Genomic DNA, 18,862 nt, shown 5'->3' with positions numbered 1-18,862 from the left:
ATCATAGAACTAGTTAGCATAGTTATTCCATTAGCTAGCTATTATAGCCCCAGATGGCAACCATCTAGCGAGCGAGAAAGCATTGTAATACATAAATAGTTTTTCTAGATTATCCCAGAAATGGAAATGATCCTTGTACCTATAATTGAGCATATATATGTTAACTGTTAAAAGTTGTCATTCTTTGCTAGAGATTCTGCTACAAATATTTCCCTTTATTGGCACAACAGAGAAATGTTCAATGATTGCAAAAAACTGCGAGAAAGGCACGCAATAAAATGGAGAGCATGAATTTCTTTGACCAAAGTTTAAGTACAAAACTTTAACCAGAAACCTAAAAGTATACTTGGCACATATAGGAGTCTAATATAAATATTTCACCCCATTGCTAAGAATATGGATTAGTGTTTTAAATCATGATTGAACCTAAGTATACATAAGGATGTTAAGCTCTCTAATAATTGGGGAAGAAAAATAATGCAACATACACAAAACAACCAAAAAAAGTTTGATGCACATCAGGCACCCTACTATGGGTTTTGATACTCATTACCATGTTTGTTTGTCTATTTTTGTTATTATTATCGATTCAAATCTTTTAGTAATTACAAAACTCATTACACTTTTACTCTACTTTTGAACAATGAATAAAAAATAAGAAAGAAAAAAACAAAAACAAATAAATAAAATGGTCTTTGTCTATGCATTAAATATGAAATTTGTACGCACACATATGTGTGTGCGCATGTATGTATTACGGAGTATATATTTTTATATATTTATTTATTTTAATTTTAATTAATCAATTATTTTAATTTCAACTCCTATTTAATACCAAACGAAGTGACTTCTCCTACTTTAACTTAGTATTATATCAAATATTTGATTACTATTACCATTCGAATTCTAACATATAAGCCAAACACACCCTAAGCTTTTATGATCACTGTCATTGGTTATAATAGAGACCACTTTTAGAATTTGACAACCTGCCAATTTCATAGCTTTTGTGCACCAATTACAGAAATAATCAAACAATTCCAATTCTAGCTTTTGTGCACATATGGTTTCATGGTGTACGTAGTTGGTTATCACATCAGTCTAACACATTGAAGATCTCCGGTTCTAAGTCCGGGTGAAGCCAATTTCGTGGAGATCATCAATTTTTTTTCAAAATTAAGTTTTTAAAACCTTATTTAATTCATTTAAGAAAAACCTTATTTAATTTATTTATAACTCAGTATGTCAATATCAAAAAATACATTCCTATTACTGTATAATTTTATTAGTTTGGCCCTACTCTCTTCTCTATAGCGTTAAACTAATAAAAAATTAATCTATATAATACATTAAATAACTTAATATTTGATGTATAGTATTTAATAAAATATATCGTTATTTAGATGACTAGGGAAACCTGCAACTAATTAATTAGCCACTATCCGAAAATGTAAATGAATTAAATTTATAGCCTTGTATAATAGAAATATAGATATAAATGCTAGACTCTTAATTTTAAATATATATATATATATATATATATATATATATATATATTAATAATTTAATATAGTATTTATACTACTAAGTACTAACTAATTCTAAGATTGTAACCCATTACTTTTACACACCTTCAATTCTTTTAATATAAAAACTTATTAACTAAAGCTGTTATTCAAAAAGTGTTAAGGTTTAATTTGTTTTTTTTTTCTTTCTTTCTTTTGAAAACAACCAAATAATTCCATTAATCAAGCAAGTAAATGAAAAATGCACTCAGGAGGGGAGTCGACCCATACATGAGGAGCAGAATGAGAAAGTACGGATGTTGCAAGAGCATGGGGGCTAAACGGTTCGCTGAATGACTCATGGAATGAATTTGACGCAAAGTTAAAGAACCTAATAAGGCTAAACAATCATCATAAACAAAGCCTAGATACGAACTAACACATATACAATTAGATGAATTTCTACATATTATATTACTACTAATATTCCCAATAAAAGTATGTTTAATCTATAACCTCAACAAGTGAAAAGACTATAAGATATATATAAATCAAAACACATAACCTCTTCTGGTAAAAAGACTATAAAATATAATCAAAAGAACCGTTTTATAGCTAATCATGAAAAGAAAATATTATTATTATTATTATTTGACAATCACATATGGGATAAAAGTTTTCATGCATGTGGATAAGAGGCAATGCAGGATCTCATGCGACATTTACAAAATATGACTTAGTCGTCGTCATTACAACCTATTAACATTCGCTAAAACTAAGGTCAGCCATTCCCATTCATCAGCTTATATATGTATAAATAACAACATTGTACTGTTTGTCTCAAGTTGATCAGACAAATAAATAAGAACTTCAAAGTTCAACCTTTATTTTTTTATTTTTTTAAATTTTTAGAAAATTCAAAAAAAAAAAACTAGGATTAGTTATATATAATAATCATGTCGAAAATATTAATATCTCTCCCTCTTTCCCTGTCTCTGTTTTTGTTGTTTTTCTTCTCGTTCTCATGTGCAGATTCTCAGACGACGATCACGACCGAAGAATCTCACGAGTCGTCGGAGACTACGACGGAGAGCTATTCCAACACGTTCGATAAGGTGTATGCGTTTGGAGGGTCGAGCACCGACACGGGAAACGCTCAGTCCATGGGAGTTGTTAAAGAGGAATCGTCGTCTTCTTCTACTACTACTACGACGCGGCATGAGTCTTCGTCGAAGCAGACGACGACGACGGAGTATTCCGATGGGAGGATGAGTAATGGGGGATTGGTTGTGGATTATCTGTGTAAAGATCTTGATATACCGCCTCTCCCGCCGTATAAAGCTAAGGAGGAGTCGTCGTCTTCGTCTAGTAGTGAGGAAAGAAGTGAGGAATCGTCGGAATCTAGTAGTTCTTCTTCGTCGTCGGTTAGTGGTAAAGGTTCTGCTTCGGCAGGCGGTGGTGGTGCCGGTTCAGCTGGCGGTTCGGCGGGTGCTGGCGGTTCAGCCGGCGGTTCAGCTAGTGGTGGTGGTTCGGCTGGTGCAGATGGTTCAGCCGGCGGTTCAGCTAGTGCTGATGGTTCAGCCGGTGCTGGTGGTTCAGCCGGCGGTTCTGCTGGTGCCGGCGGTTCGGCTGGTGCCGGTGGCTCAGCTGGGGGTTCAGCAGGTGCCGGTGGCTCAATTGGAGGTTCTGCCGGTGCAAGTGGTTCAATTGAAGGTTCAGCCGGTGCAGGTGGTTCAGCGGGCGGTTCAGCAGGTGCCGGTGGTTCAGCAGGCGGTTCAGCCGGAGCCGGCGGTTCAATAGAAGGTTCGGCCGGTGCTAGTGGTTCAATTGGGGGTTCCGCTGGAGCAAGCGGTTCAGCGGGCGGCTCTGCTGGTGCGGGTGGGGGAGCCGGTGCAGGCGGTTCAGCAGGAGGTTCAGTCGGAGGCTCTGCTAGTGCAAGCGGTTCAATCCGGGGTTCAATTAGTGCTGCCGGTTCAGCCGGAGCTGGTGCGGGTGGGGGAGCCGGAGGCGGAGTCGGAGCGGGAGCTTCAGCAAGCGGCAGAATTAGCGTATCCGTGAATTTCAGTTTTGGGATAAATTTCGCCATTGCAGGATCAACATTCCTGTCAAAAAGAAACTATAGCAATCAAGGAACAAACCCCCTCTTCTACACTGGATTACCTCTCCCATTCGACAGAGAGATAGACTGGTTCAAAGAGTTTTTAGCATCAAAGGGGTGCAACAACTTAGGCGATGCTGGTTGCAAGGAGGAAGTTGAAAACGCCCTCTTCTGGTTAGGCGCAGTGGGTGCATCAGACTACACCCGCACCCATGGACACTCCGTCGTTAATCTTAGAGGAATCTCTCAATTGTGCATTTTCCACATCTCAAAACTCCTCCGGGTATATCCAACCTAGTCAAGTTGGTTCGACAACAGTTCCCGCGTGTCCCATCTTAGGCACCTCATGCACATATCGGTCAAGGCCGTGCCCAGCACCCTCGTGCCCATTTCGACTAAGGCATAGCATGCCATCGTGTCCCTCCTACACACCTTCGTGCACATTTCGGCTAAGGCATAGTTCGGCATCATGCCCTTTTCGATAAAGGCATAGCACACTTTCATGCCCGTCGTTCCAAACTTAGCCACGACCTAATATAGTCACAATGTTGTTTTAAGTTTCACACTCATTAGAGCTGTCTATTAATATTTTTAGTTTGAGTCTCGATTGACCTTCTTAGGAACCTTAGGTCAGCTGATTGTCCCAAGATAAGTTTCAAAAAGTTTGAAACTTCTTTGGAGCTGTCTACTGACAGGTTATCACAATATTTTAAGTTTAAGATTCTGTTGAAGTTGTCTATTGACCTTCTTAATTGGTGCAGGTGGTGCTTCAAGCAGGAGCAAAATACGTAGTAGTACAAGGCTTACCACCGGTGGGGTGTCTTCCGATCGCCATCTCCCGCCCATTCATCCTGCGCGACCGGAACGGCTGCTCCATCGCCGTGAACGCCGCCACGGACATCCACAACCGCCTGCTCATGAGGGTGCTAGCCAAGTTCCGAATACAGTTCCCACAGAGCACCATCCTCTACGCCGACTACTGGAAGGCCTTCATGGAGATCTACACCAACAACTTCAAGTACAAGTTCACGGAGCGCTCCAAAGCCTGCTGCGGCGCCGGCGGTGGACCCCTCAACTTCAACCCCCTTCAGGTCATTAAGCAATAATATTTGCACGCCTTTTATTATATTGATTTAGTCTAGTTAGTGTTGAGCATAATATAAATATAATTTATCAAATATCAGTTTAGATTTTTAATTGAAATAGAATACATGCCTTAATTTGTGCAATCCAACTGTCAACTTAGACTTTTAGTTGAAACGAAACACATACTTATACTTCAATTGTTAATTATATTTTCTCTCCTAGAATGGACCAGAAATATTACTGGTCCTGGAGTTATTCAAATAATATACACTTTTTCTTCTCTACTCATACAGATCTGCGGCAGCGACGGCGCCTCCATCTGCAAGAACCCGCATGAGTATATCAGTTGGGATGGGGTCCACTTCACCGCCGCCATGAACAAGAAGCTTTCGCATCTGTTCTTCAAGGAAGGGTACTGTCAGCCGTCGTTTAAGTCGTTGATCAAGAAGAGAAAGCAAGCAATGAAGCAGAAGCAATAGGGAAGGGGGATGGGGTATTAGTATATATGTGTAGGTTAGTTGAGGAGAATCGTTGCCGCCCCGGATGGGATTAATTCCGGCCATCCTGCGAGCGAGACAGTAGGGTTTAAGGGCGAGTTATTGGAGTGTGAAACAATGGAGATCATCCTTGTACCTACGTTAAAGAACATGCATGCATAGGTTGACTACTTGACTGCCATGAAGGAATACAAGTTACTAATAATTTATCAAAATGAGAATTCTTTGCCTTTTTTTTTTTATCACGAGTCAAAACCCATAACTCTTTCAAAAGATAATAAATCTGGCCTTATGATTTTACAGAGCAAAAAATCACAAAAAGTAAACTATCTTAAATTATTCATAAATGACCAGTTCAAATCAAAGAGATAAAGATTCAAACCTCGTGACCTTGTGCTTACAGCTTCCTATACAGGCATACGTGGATCTCTTTCATAGTTGCATGCCATTTTTGCTGAGATTGTCTTAATTTTTATTTAGTAGCAATTTTGGTTCCTTTACAACTTCTCCAGCGGAAAAATTTTACTAAAATAATTTATATTATTTTACTAACATTACTTGGGTGGTGGAAATCTTTTGATTCTTGATCATAATATCGGGGTAAAATTGTTTCAATGTTAAAAATATGTTGATTTTCCATAACACAAAAATACATAGTCAGAAATTTGAGAGTTTCAAGTCATCAAAAGTTAGGATTTTGAGTTCTAACTATTTTTAAAATTCCGAAAAGTACTTCAAGAGTTATTCAACTCACTTTGGTGGTCAGAAATTCTGACTACTTCTCAAGCATTTTGAACTATGGTTACAAAAGTTATAAAACTCTTAAAATTTTAACCACTTTTTTGGGTAGTTAAAATTTTGTGACTTTCAAGCTCAAACTTAAAAGTTAAAACCAAGCAAAAAAGCTATTTTTCTCAATTTCTTCTTCGTTCATTCTTCCATCTTTAATATTGGTCTAAACATCCATTTATAATAAATTATAAATAACAAAATTTGTCCACATTAAGAAAAAAACCACCTAAATTGAATAATTAAAGTCTAGACGTCAAATTATTGTGTGGATCATGAATGCAATATATATTTTTAATATACTAAAAGTATATTATTTGTGTACTGAATATACATTATTTGATAATATATAAAAATCATGTACTTTAGGCAGTGGCGGATCCAGAAAAATTTCTCCGTGGGGGCGAAACATAAAAGATGTAGTTTAAAAAAAATCACTTAAAAGGAATATAATCATAAATATTGTTGGATTTACACGAAAAAAAAACAGAATAAAACTTTATAAATATATTAATAACAATATATGAAACATAATTAATTTGATAAAATAATTCAAATAAAAAACACATTATAAATTGAATCACTTAAATATAATATAGTCATAAATATTGTTGGATATAGACAAAAAATAAAACACACTAAAACTTTATAAAAATGTTAATAACAATATATGAAACATAAATAATTTAAATAAAAAATACATTAGAAATTATACATCTCATTATTATATATATAAAGGGAATGAAAAAAGGTTTGAAGAAATGAATATATACCAAGGTTAGAGCATCCTTATCAATGGAGTTTTTTCGTGGTAATTGAGGAGTTTTTGTAAGTGTGATTAGGAAAGAGAAAATGAGGGAGAAAAAATAAATAAACTGTTATGAAATATTAATAATAACTATGATATGAAACTAAAGATGAAGAACACTGAAATGGAGTAGAAGAAGAAGCAATATTGCACTGATGTTTTTGGATGATCTTTTACAGAGGAGTGAAGGGGTATTTATAGTACCCGGAAATGAATAAATAAATATATATATGTACAGGGATGGTTCATAATTGCCGCTTAGCTATGCTGGCTTTGTCAACTGCTAGATGCTCCTGTCGCCGCCCTATGGTCACGGGATCGATTCCTCCTAGCTCATAGCTTTTGTCTGCATCTGGTATTAGCTTCATCTAGCTTTCAGGGAAACATTTAGGTATTAAATGGTCTCTGATCTATCGTTAATAGCAGCAGTAACAAAGTGGATTGAATCTTGAGTTCTAAGCAATAGGTCCAAGGCTCGAATCATAGCTTGGACATCCACCATTTTCTTTTTGTTTCATAACATAAACAAATTTGATTTAAGAAAAAAAAAAACAAAACAGCCTTTTCCTTCAATTTCCGCGAAGGGAATGGGAAAAGGAGTGAAGAAAGATTGAAACATAATCACGCTTACTACTAAACAGAGTCGAGCTCTTGCCCTTCCCTGGATAAAGGCACGCTTCAACCAACTCGGCCACTTAAACAATTAGTTACTTATATCTGTTTTCATATACATATATCTAAAACTTTACTATACATACACATATATATACAAGGGTTATATAGGGGGTGGGGGTGGGGTGAGTGGGGGCAGCTGCCCCCACTGCCCCATGCTGGATCCGCCCCTGACTTTAGGTATAGAAATAATATACTTTTTAGTATATTAAAAATATATATATATATATATTTTTAAAAATACTTTTTATTTATAGTTCACACAAATATATGAACTATAGTCCATGAAATAATGATCGAGTCTAGACTCTACCAAGTAAAACGTCCAAATTCAATTCAAATGTCCTCAACCAAACTAGGGGTAAGCCCAACAATCTTGGACTCATGGTGACACATGAAATTCAAACCAAACCTAAAAAAATTTGAAAATAGTAGCAAATTAATTAAGTCACTCGACCAAACCTAAAAAAATTTGAAACTAGTAGCAAATTAATTAAGTCACTCGACCACCTAGTTTTGTTATGATCATATTGAGTATTAGCCCAAGAACTTGTATTTTTGGGGAAATCAGTTTCTACTATTATATGCTTATACATGTATACTCTTATGAATCAATACAAAACTCCATGCTATAATACTCTTATCTTAGCTTGTTTCATTTCCTAACTTAATTTGTATTTTAAACCATCACACTTGATATTAAAGGACCAGATGAAATAAAATGTGCAGATCGACCGACAAGTTCCTATTCTAGGAAATATTATAATCCATTTTCAAAAAAAAAAAATTAGAGGAAAAATTATGATCCATTATTAGTGCTCTTCCACAACAAACGGCCAAATGGGCTTTAATTTGTTGCATCATTGTATGTTTGTTTCTATTATATTTGTTTATACTTTTTAAACTTTATTGATTAAATTAGCAAAATATTAATTAAGATTTTAAATAGAAAATTCATTTTTTACATAAAAATAATAGGAAAGAAATAATTCCTCCAAAATCACAAATAATATGCCCAAAAGCATGTTTGGACTACTAGGGTAAATTCACTCAAAGGCCAACCCGTCGAATGTGAACTCGATAAAAAATTAATCGGATAGTTTGAAATTGATAAAATCGATTACTCGAGCAATCTAGCGCAGAAACTTAGTGGGCTGGCCTGATCCACTCAAAGGTACTCTTTATTTCACAAATGATGTAGAGTAAAATATACTATCGCAAAAATGTCAAAATTTAATACCCTAAAAATAATGCATGTTTAATTAGTCATACATAACTTATAACAAAATTACAAATTAACCATTAAAGAAAGGATAATTCAAGCTAGGGTTGCCACAATGAAGTTTCCATGGCTCTCATTGAACTCCATGTTAGACCAAGTAAACTTGGTATATTTTCCATAGGAATAAATGAGTGGAAATATTATAGAGAATCTTCAAAGGTAGCTAGTTAGGGAGCATAACATGATTAAAAGGGAATAAGTATAGGGTTTGGGGTTAAAAAACATGGGCATCAATCACAAAGAGGGAGGAAAAGCATACCTAATTAATAAATAATTATAGTTCACGTGTTTCGTTTTACACCTTAACTATTCTTTCACGTATCAACTAATAATTGATTTGAGTTATGAGGAAAAATTAACTTATTATCTTCAGAGACAGATTGGTACTTTCTCATCAATTAAATTTTTTTAAAAAAATATTTTTAAAAAATGTTTGAAGGAATAACGAAAATCATTTAACATGTTTGATGTTATCATGCAAACATACACATGTACTACATCGTTACATAATGAATCATATTACAAATTAGATTACGTAAAACTTTAACAACGTACCTGGATGTAAATTTCTTTAACAAATAATGTATAATAATGAGTGAGATATATTCTTATATTTATAAGACACACACATATATATATATAAGAGACTTTTAATTTAACGCCAAAAAGGATAAATAGAATAAATTTGGTATATTCCCAGCCACCCAGAAAAAGAATCTTACCTCCCCTAGGGGCTAGGTCCCATCACCGGGGTATGTTCAATCCTGTGACGACCTTGCCTCAAGGAGAGTCACGGATGTTTCATTTAAGCACAAAGTGTTTGGCAAATGGGATTTACTTTTCTTGATATTGTGGAATGTGATTCTCATTGACCTAAATTTTCCTAAGTCAAATATTGAACTTGCAAATAATTTTTTTCACTTTTTAAATTCTCAGGAAATGCACTTTCCTGGCTACCAAACGCCATTTATTAGTAACTTTTACCCATTGGGTGACCGCTCTTCCACTTGACATTTTTAATCACTAAGATCAACTTTCGTCCATGTTCGACAAGTGAGTCCTGCAATCAAGCTCCCTTCTTTCTTTAATTTGCACTTGACGGACAATCTCTATCTTGTCTGAGAAAGTATTTATACACTTCCTGCATACATAAAACTGTTCTATGAAATGGTAGATTGGTAGGTATACTTATTTATTTATTCATAGCTAATTAGTGCATATTATGTGACAGGGAGTTGCAAGTAATAAAGATTGGGAGTAAAAATCTGAATTATATTAAATTAGGAAAGCATTTTTTTAAAAGGCAAACTAAAAGGTTTTGCATAAGTTGCATGGTGGGGGTTTCATTTCATCCTCCCAATATGATAATGACAAATAACAAATACTCTCTCCCTTTAACATAAAGGGCTTTATTGGTGGGAATTTCAATCCCCCTTTTGTTCTCATTATTCACTCTAGAAAAATCCACACTTTCCCATTCCCCCACACTATAAAAGTAAACACCTCTTTACATTCTCTTAACTAGGCTTTGATGGGAAGCAAGAATGAGTACGGAATACATTTTCCAAGATTCGGAATTTTTCTTAATTTTTCTCCATCTTTAGCTTAATGGCAAAGAATTAATAATGGAGTTTTAATCCATTTTATTTATACATAATAATTAAATCCTTTTTCCAATTTTAGTTAACAAATTCTTTATATTTAATAAAATAACAAATTCTTTATATTTAATAAAATAAAGAACGTGTCACATGTTAAAATTTTAAACTTAATTTTTCTCTAAATAAGAGTCATATTTTGTCAGATTAGTATCACAGTAATTTTGCTCTGAAAATCAACTAACCTACAGATCTCCAAATGACTAGTGCCCACTTAGTACCAATTCATAAGTTAGCTAGCAAAGTAAAGTTTATGAACTTATCTGGAATTAGTTGATCAGTTGAGTTGTACTTCAAGCGAGATGATAGTGTTAATAGGCTTGATGGATGGTGCAGAGGTTACTATATGCAGAGATGATGAGAGTGTTAGATAGTTGATTAGTTGTCCTTATTGGGTTTGAAAATATAATTGATAAATAACTTGTCAATTGTCATCCTCTTAATAAATGTATAGGTCATAGAAAATTGTAACAATTTGACCAATAATGGGAGAGAATTGTTTTGGAGACTCTTTACACTAGTGGTGGTAGTAGTAGTAGTAGTGTTGAGGGTAAATTAAAATTAACTTTTTTGTAAACCCTTTTCGTTTTGGATTTGAAATGAAGAATACTGGTCTTCGTCTCCAGCCATAAACAAAGATTATGTCTTTGTCTCTATGCTTTGACCATAAACGAAGAAAGGCCTAATACCATACCCTATCGATGATGATGATGATAATGATGATGATGATGATGATGATTATTATTATTATTATTATTATTATTATTATTATTATTATTATTATACATAACAAAAATGAGTAATGATATTAAATAAATTTAGTATTATAAAAATTAAACCATTTTAGAGAATTAAAAAATAGCCTCATATCATACCCCTCACTCCCCTCAGAATATTATGTAAACTAAACATGATGTAAATGCAAAACCCTGTAGAATGATATAAGAGAATTTCATGTTTTAATTCTTTTCAAATGTATCAACAAATAGAAAAAATAATTTGCACTACAAATTGTTATTTGTTTATTTTCAAGTTGTCTTGTGAAACCTCCTACTCTTAATCAAGTTGTCTTAGGCATCTACTTTGGTGGAGAAAGGATTACCTATAACTATATATAATACAACATCACTTTATATATTTTTAAGGATTTAATGAATTATTTTTGAATTATTTAATTACATTCTTAAAATGCTTATGAAAATGTGATAACTCTCGATCAATTGGAAAGAAATAAAATTTTAAAAATATGGGCAGATAGTCATTAAATGGATAAGTATTATTAATGTGATATGTTAGAACATTTAATCTTTTTAAATTAGTTTTATTGGGAAAACATGAGTTATCGGAGGAAGGCTAGCTACTCATAATAGGGTAAGATTCGATTCCTTTCACGAACATTGAAGGTTTGAGTTAAGATTGAGCTCATTATATTTACAATTATACAATTATGTGTTGAGTCTCGAAATTATATTGACTTAATTCATTGAGCTCTAGAATATAACTTGAGTGAATCGGAAAACTTAGAAAAAGGAGTAAATTTTATATATCAAGGTGTAACGAATGGGCGGCGACAGAAAAAAAAAATGGAACATTTTGATAGGTTTCGAGGAACCGGATTGGACAAATATTAAAAACAAAAACGTACGGAGTAGACATATAATTAAGTTTCATGGCGTGGACCACAATATATAAACGACGACATTTTAAAGATGGCCGGGGTTCTCTCTTTATAGTGATGGGAGAACGGCAGTCGGCAGGGATGAGCTGGCGAACGTTCACGGGGACAAGTGTTACTTATCATTGAATTAATGGTTGTGGGGTCTGAACTATGTTAAATCAATCTAATAATGTATGTATACTAGCTACTTGCGTTTGCTCCACCTCATTGTTATTATACGACTTCAATTTATGCCCCCTCTATTATGTTTGTTGGATGACGAGGGAGTACGCAATCACTAGTTAAATGTGTGTATTAATGAGTAAAATTTATCTCTGTGTAATATTTTGATAATTATATGTGAAAAGTAAATTGCGACATTAGACGGGTTTAACTAAGAGGCTTCTTCCTTCTATTCTTTTTTTTTTAAATATTAAGAAACTCGCAACTACTATCTTAGGGTTTGCACTGAGAAAAATTTCTGTTCGCGTGTAATAATTTGTAAACTATATTAGAGAGGTAAACTGCACTATGAAGACTTTATGTGATGACTCAATTGATTGAGAAGGTGTTGGGATTGTGCCCCCTCTATTCAAGCTTGCTAAGTGGTTTTTCACATGTGAACACCTGGTTGAATTGACTTGACAATATAAAGGTGACTTTGTTTCATAATATTTTTTAAAAAGTGATTGTATACTCTTATCTTATCATATTAAGAAAATGATGTTATAAGAGATGGAGTTATTAACCCCGGTTAATCCCCTCAATTGTGAAAGAATCTAGTGGCTATCTCAAGCTAATTAACGGCCCATCTGGTCGTAGCCTTTTTTAGGTACAAGCAAATACCCGGAGTATTCCGGGGTTATCGATCCACAGGAAAGCGGGGTATTAAACACTAGTTACTAATTAATTCACGAGAAGCTATTCCTACGTTAACAATGGGTATTTATCTAAAATTATGAAAATAAAATAAATGAAGCAAGGCAAACGGACTTTTATATACAAGAGATTAAGAGCGGGATTTTTGGGTGTCAAAGTGTTTAATCACCTAGTGCCAATCTAAAGTGAAATAATCATTCGGGTTCAACAAGTGTGGATGATTGCAATCTAAAAGGGAAAGATTACTCTCGTAATTCAATCCCAAAACATGGTAATTGGAATACTCACTCTCGTGAGCTATTCACAACATATAATCAAGAACAAGCAATAAATGGAATACCCACTCTCGTGGGCTATTCACAATTGGAATACTCACTCTCGTGAGCTATTCACAATAAATCCCTTAATCAACATGTCCTCTCTCGAGGTACAAGATTCAAGTGCAATTGTGGGTGCTCTAATTCATAGACAAATTTAGCAATGAAACAAGTAATTAGGATCCTTAACTACAAGCATCAAGAAATTAAGCCACAATTACAACACAAGTAATAAACCCAAATAGATATTTCATTCAAGCAATTCAAGAACTAGGCACATAGGTTCATAAACACTTATCAATCCAAAAATCCCAAAGGAAATCTTAGCCAAACATGGCTATCTTAGTTTCAACAACAAACAATTCAAAGAAAGATTTAACAAAGCTTAAAGTAGAGAAGAGATGAAGAAATTCTCCCGAATGTGTCTTCCAAGCTCTTTTCCTCTCTTGTTGTGGCTTCAAATCTTCTTCCTTGCTCTCCTTTTTGGTCAAAATCCGCAGCCAAGCTTAGGGTTTGAAGAGAAAATGATGCTTTTATAGTGGGTGGAGAATGGAGGGCAAAAATGACAATTTTTAGAAGTTTAGAATCGCAGATCTGCGACATTCGACGCGTCGAATCCAACATTCGACGCGTCGAATCTTTACAGCGCCGAAACGAGGCTATTCTGCTTCATTTTTGGGATTTTCGACGCGTCGAAAGTTGAGTTCGACGCGTCGAAAATTCCTGTGACGCAGTTCCGACTTGCATCCTGATTTTGACCCTTTTCCCCTTCGAATTACACTTTGATGTCTTCATAAGAGTTGTAGCCCTTGAAGTCTTCTTTCCAATGGTTTAAGAATCATCTCATTTGGATATTTCTAGGCTGAGATATGGTCCAATTACCGAGGTGTCGCCATATTTAGCAGAAATTACAACTCTTTGATCTTTTGACCATTTTCCCTTTCAATCTACACTTTGATGTCTTCAAAAGAGTTGTAGCCCTTGAAGTCTTCTTTCCAATGGCTCAAGAATCATCTCATTTGGATATTCATAGGAAGAGATATGGTCCGATTACCAAGATGTCGCCATGGTAGCGGGAATTACAACTCTTTGGCTCCTTTGAATTGGCTTTTGCTCCCAAATAGTTCTAATGCACTTCTAAACACATCAAAAACATCTAAACCAAGCATTATACCATTTAAAATATGAAAACAAGGAAATAAGCATTGGACACAACATTTTATCACACAATTAACTATAAAACCTACATAAAAACACAAGTAAAATAAGTACAAATGAGAGTGTATCACCATCCACCATCACCAATGTCACTCCTATAGGGTTGCTTCCTATAATAACCAAGTCCCATGTGAAAACTGTGGACTGATCAATACAATATATTTTAAATATGCAATAACTAGATTTGAAAGAAAAAAACATAGATACTTCCCATTAATTGAGGAGCTCGTGCACAACTAAACTCTCAACTAGACCACAAGGTCTTTAGCCACAATCACTACCCGATGATGTGCATTGAGTAAATTTCATGTTGTGACCTGAGTCGATAAAAGACCACAATATGGTAAATCAACCTAGGTTGCCCATAGTTAACCGACTAATAGGCCGCTCTTATTGGAAGTCGAACTTGGAACCTTGAGGTTACAAAACAGCTTGACTAACTTGGTTAGAGTTGCCCCTAAAAAAGTACACATTAAATTATTACACACGATCATTATTTTTTAGGATCATTATTTGATAATGTAATATTGTATTGATATATGTATCTTTCTTAGGATACTAATGGAACTATATGATCTAGGGTTGTAATTATTCAGATCAATAAGCTCACATAAAATAATACAATGGAGTGAATATAATGGATAATCGAGAATCTTCAAAAAAAAAAGGGTAATCGAGAATGAAGAATTGTTGTAGTATCGGGTGGATTAGAGCTTGAACATTGCAAGGAGATTGTAAGAATAGGACATCCCCTTGTAATAATTGGACAAGGCTTATTTATACAAGGGATTTATAACTAATTGTAGCTAAACTCAAGGTAGCCACAAGACTTGGTCAAGATCCACGAGAATATGTCACGAGGGTGGGATAAAGACGAACATTTTGACCTAGAGGCAGACTCTTGGCCCTAAAGACAGACTTGTTGGCTCCGGACTTTGGGGAGTCCGAATATTATTGCCCGGGGCCTACCCAGGTCAAAGGACCCGTGTGCCCGTTGCCGGGTGGTGCCATCCGAGTTCCTAGATTGTCTTGGGCTTCCAGGTTATATATTCTTGTTGGGCTTGATCATTCATGGGCCGATTCCAATATATCTCCGTCAAATACAACTAATTCAATTGTTAGTTGAATCTTATTCAAGACAACTCTTCCAATGACATTATTGCATATACATGGATTCAAATTCATGATCTTGTAAGAATGAGCATCGATATCAAGCTAACTCCGGATTCCTTGCTTGTGTCACTTCTTTAATAAATTTTTTTTTTTTTTTGGAATTGCACTATACTAGCCAGTATTTTGCATCTTGTATAATACAACTAATTTAATTAATTGAGTTTTGATAAAGTTTCATTTGAAATAACTCTTTTAGTGATGTTGTTGTGTATATACGTATATTAAAATTTATGACCTCATATTTAAACAACTCAAACCCCGGCTCTCTCACTTAAATCAACATTTATCATTTAAGCATTTAAACTCTTTTTGTATTATTATAATTTTCATAAAGTAAAAGTGATGGTAGATGTAATATTTTGCATTATTAGAAGCCGACACTAAAAGCTATTAAAGTTTGGTCTATCAATTTTTGAAATTACAAGAAATGTTTGAGCAGGACAAGTAACCTTTAGTCAACTTCAAAATTTTGTAATTTATATATATATTTTTTGGGTTATAATAATAGTTTATTTTAGTTTGGTCAAAAGTGGCCTAGCTAATCTGGATTCATAGTATTATGAGTCATACAAGACAATTTATTTTAATTGAGTTAGTTGAACAATTAACTTAATAATCATAAAATTGTAGGTTTGAATTTTTGTGGGGTGCTTTAGTTTTATTATGTAAATTTGTTATTAGCTTGGGATAAAGTAAACAATAAAGAGAAGTTATTTTTATAAAGGAAAATAACATTTTTTTAATAAAAATATTAATATTTAGTTGTTCTTAACCAAAAATTTAAGTCAATGCATGGTTGAGAAAAGTTATTCAATATTATATATGAATTTAGTCTTTTTCCCTTCCTTTCTCATTGTTGGTTGTGTATACTTTAGGTTACATGGATGGACATGCACATTTTTTTCAGCTTTGTTTCAACTCTAGCAACATGCGTGTGTACATGTAAAGTAAGTTATCAGTATGTGTCATCAAACAACTTATTAGAATATTAACTAGCATCACAACCCAACTCTAGGCAAGGAAAATACATATCTTCTAGAGGTATGAGTAATTACATATAAAAAGAATTTTTCACAAATAGCAATAATATACTTTCCGACATTTGAAGGTCACTCAGAAAATGCTTTTTATTCATTCTAAATTTTTTCACCTGGTGTAACTGTCATTCATTAGGCGCTAGTGAATTGACTGATTCACCACTAACTAAAAAAAGAAATTTAGTTAATAATCAAATATTTCAAAGCCATCAAATATAGGGTGGTTATGTACCATTATTATTATTATTATTATTATTATTATTATTATTATTATTAGTGTTAAATAAACAATTCTTTTTTTTTTTTGGGGGGGGGGGTAGTGTTAAATAAAAAATGTTGATAGATCCAAGTTAGGGGTCTTGTGAGCAATTATATATTATTGACAAAGTCCCACCTTCACTCCTCCAATTATATATTATTGATTATTATTGGTGTGTGAATCTATTGGAGGAGTGAAGGTGGGACTTTGTGGAACATTTGTTAAATAAACATTGGGTGAAGGAAAGGAAGTGCAAATCATGGGTATTGTGGACAATATAATAGAGATTGAAGAAAAGTGCTAAGTGGAAAATGATTTGTTTCATATTGAGCCAAGTTTTTCAGGTCACACTGTCCCTTTTTTGATGGAATTGACATGCATTCAATCAAGGTCTACATTTCAGTGGGATTGAAACTATCTTGATAGCTATATATATGTTTCTAAATACTAACACATGTCAAGTGCACAAGTGTAAGGGACCTATAATTTTGTGTTGTCTATTTTGTTATAAAGGTTGAGTCCACTTAAAAGGTCCTACCATTTGATTCTTGGTATTTTTTTTTTAATATGATCATAAATTTTCTCAGTTTAGGTATATCAGTACTCCACACATAAGATCAAGCGATCGACTTTAGGTAAAGGCAAGCTAAGACCCTGCCCAGAGCCATGTTTGAGGGGTTCACTTGTGTATATATAATATTAAATAAAATATTTTCAAAATTTTTTTTTTAAAGGCTATAGGCCTTTATAATTTAAGAGAGGGCTGCAATTTCTTTCTTTATTTTTTATGGCGGCACTGAAGTTTGGTTACATGGTTAATAAAGTTTTATTCGTTATTAATAAACATGTAACCATTTTATTAATTATCATTCTATAGTTCAATAAAGTTTAAATGACTTGACGATCTTTTTTTTTTCTTTTTTTTTTTGAGTACTATTGACCCTGTTACATGTAGTATCTGTCCATATACTTTCTCAACTTACTGAAACCCAACGAATCTTTGTTGAGAAAGATATACTAGACAATATTATTATTCTTAATGCGGTTATTAATGAGTTTGCCTAAAAAACACATAGAAGTTTTCTTTCATGATTAGTTTGGTATTTATAAATTATATTGTTGAAAAGTTTTTAATTTTATTTCAAGTTAATTAACGTTAGCCTTTGCATATATTGAATTTAAAACTTGGATATGAAAATTTATGTTAACTTTGTTTACGGTATATACCCCCCCCCCCCTCTCCCCTCCTCCCTTTTTTTTTACTATGCCTTAAGTCTAAAAAATGATAGGACCGGTCTTGTCCACACACTTGTTCGTGTCAAATAAGATCTCAAGCTAAGTGTGACACAATACACTATGAGTAGTTTTAAAATAATTGCATTCATGTTTCCAAGACTCAAACCTGAGAGATCTGATTAGTTGAAAGAGACTCAAGCCATTTAAGGAAATAAATAGCCATATGTGATTTTGGGATCTAGAGCTAGTTTGCCTATTTTATTATATAATGATGATGATGGTACTTGTCATTGTGTTTTATATTACATTTGGTTTTAAATGGTATGAACTTATCCAATTGTTATATTTTGTAAATTTGTTGTATTTAAATATTGTTTTGAATGATGGAACTTTACATGATTAATTTGGAGTTGAGTAAATCCGTTCAAGCATAACTAATGAATACAAAGTATAAAAAGTTTTAATATTTAATTAGGATTTTGAAAAGCTAAAATTAAGAACGCCTACCGAAATAATAGTCAATACCGTCTTCATCGAGGCTTGAACCTATAACATCCTATTTGAAAAAGTCACTTCATACCATTAAATCACAAAGTCATTGACTTTTGTATTTTTAAATTTCATATATACTCTTCATTCTAACGTTGACTTGGGGATGTACTACACTTATAACCCCCTGACTTAGATTTCA

The 18,862-nt window shown here is 33.8% G+C and overlaps 1 protein-coding gene across 1 annotated transcript; it reads left to right on the top strand.

The window, feature by feature from the left end:
* Nucleotides 1–2,388: 2,388 nt before the first annotated feature.
* On the top strand, nt 2,389–5,426 carry LOC116026198 (GDSL esterase/lipase At3g48460-like). Its single transcript, XM_031267667.1, has 3 exons — nt 2,389–3,886; nt 4,365–4,694; nt 4,983–5,426. Exons 1-3 carry the CDS (start codon nt 2,462–2,464, stop codon nt 5,166–5,168), a joined length of 1,941 nt encoding a protein of 646 aa, XP_031123527.1. The 5' UTR covers nt 2,389–2,461; the 3' UTR covers nt 5,169–5,426.
* Nucleotides 5,427–18,862: the final 13,436 nt, after the last annotated feature.

This window comes from Ipomoea triloba, chromosome 7 (assembly GCF_003576645.1).
Source record: "Ipomoea triloba cultivar NCNSP0323 chromosome 7, ASM357664v1".
Lineage (NCBI taxonomy): Eukaryota > Viridiplantae > Streptophyta > Magnoliopsida > Solanales > Convolvulaceae > Ipomoea > Ipomoea triloba.
Note: the sequence above shows the minus strand (reverse complement) of the source record. Positions and strands in the feature narration are given on the sequence as shown.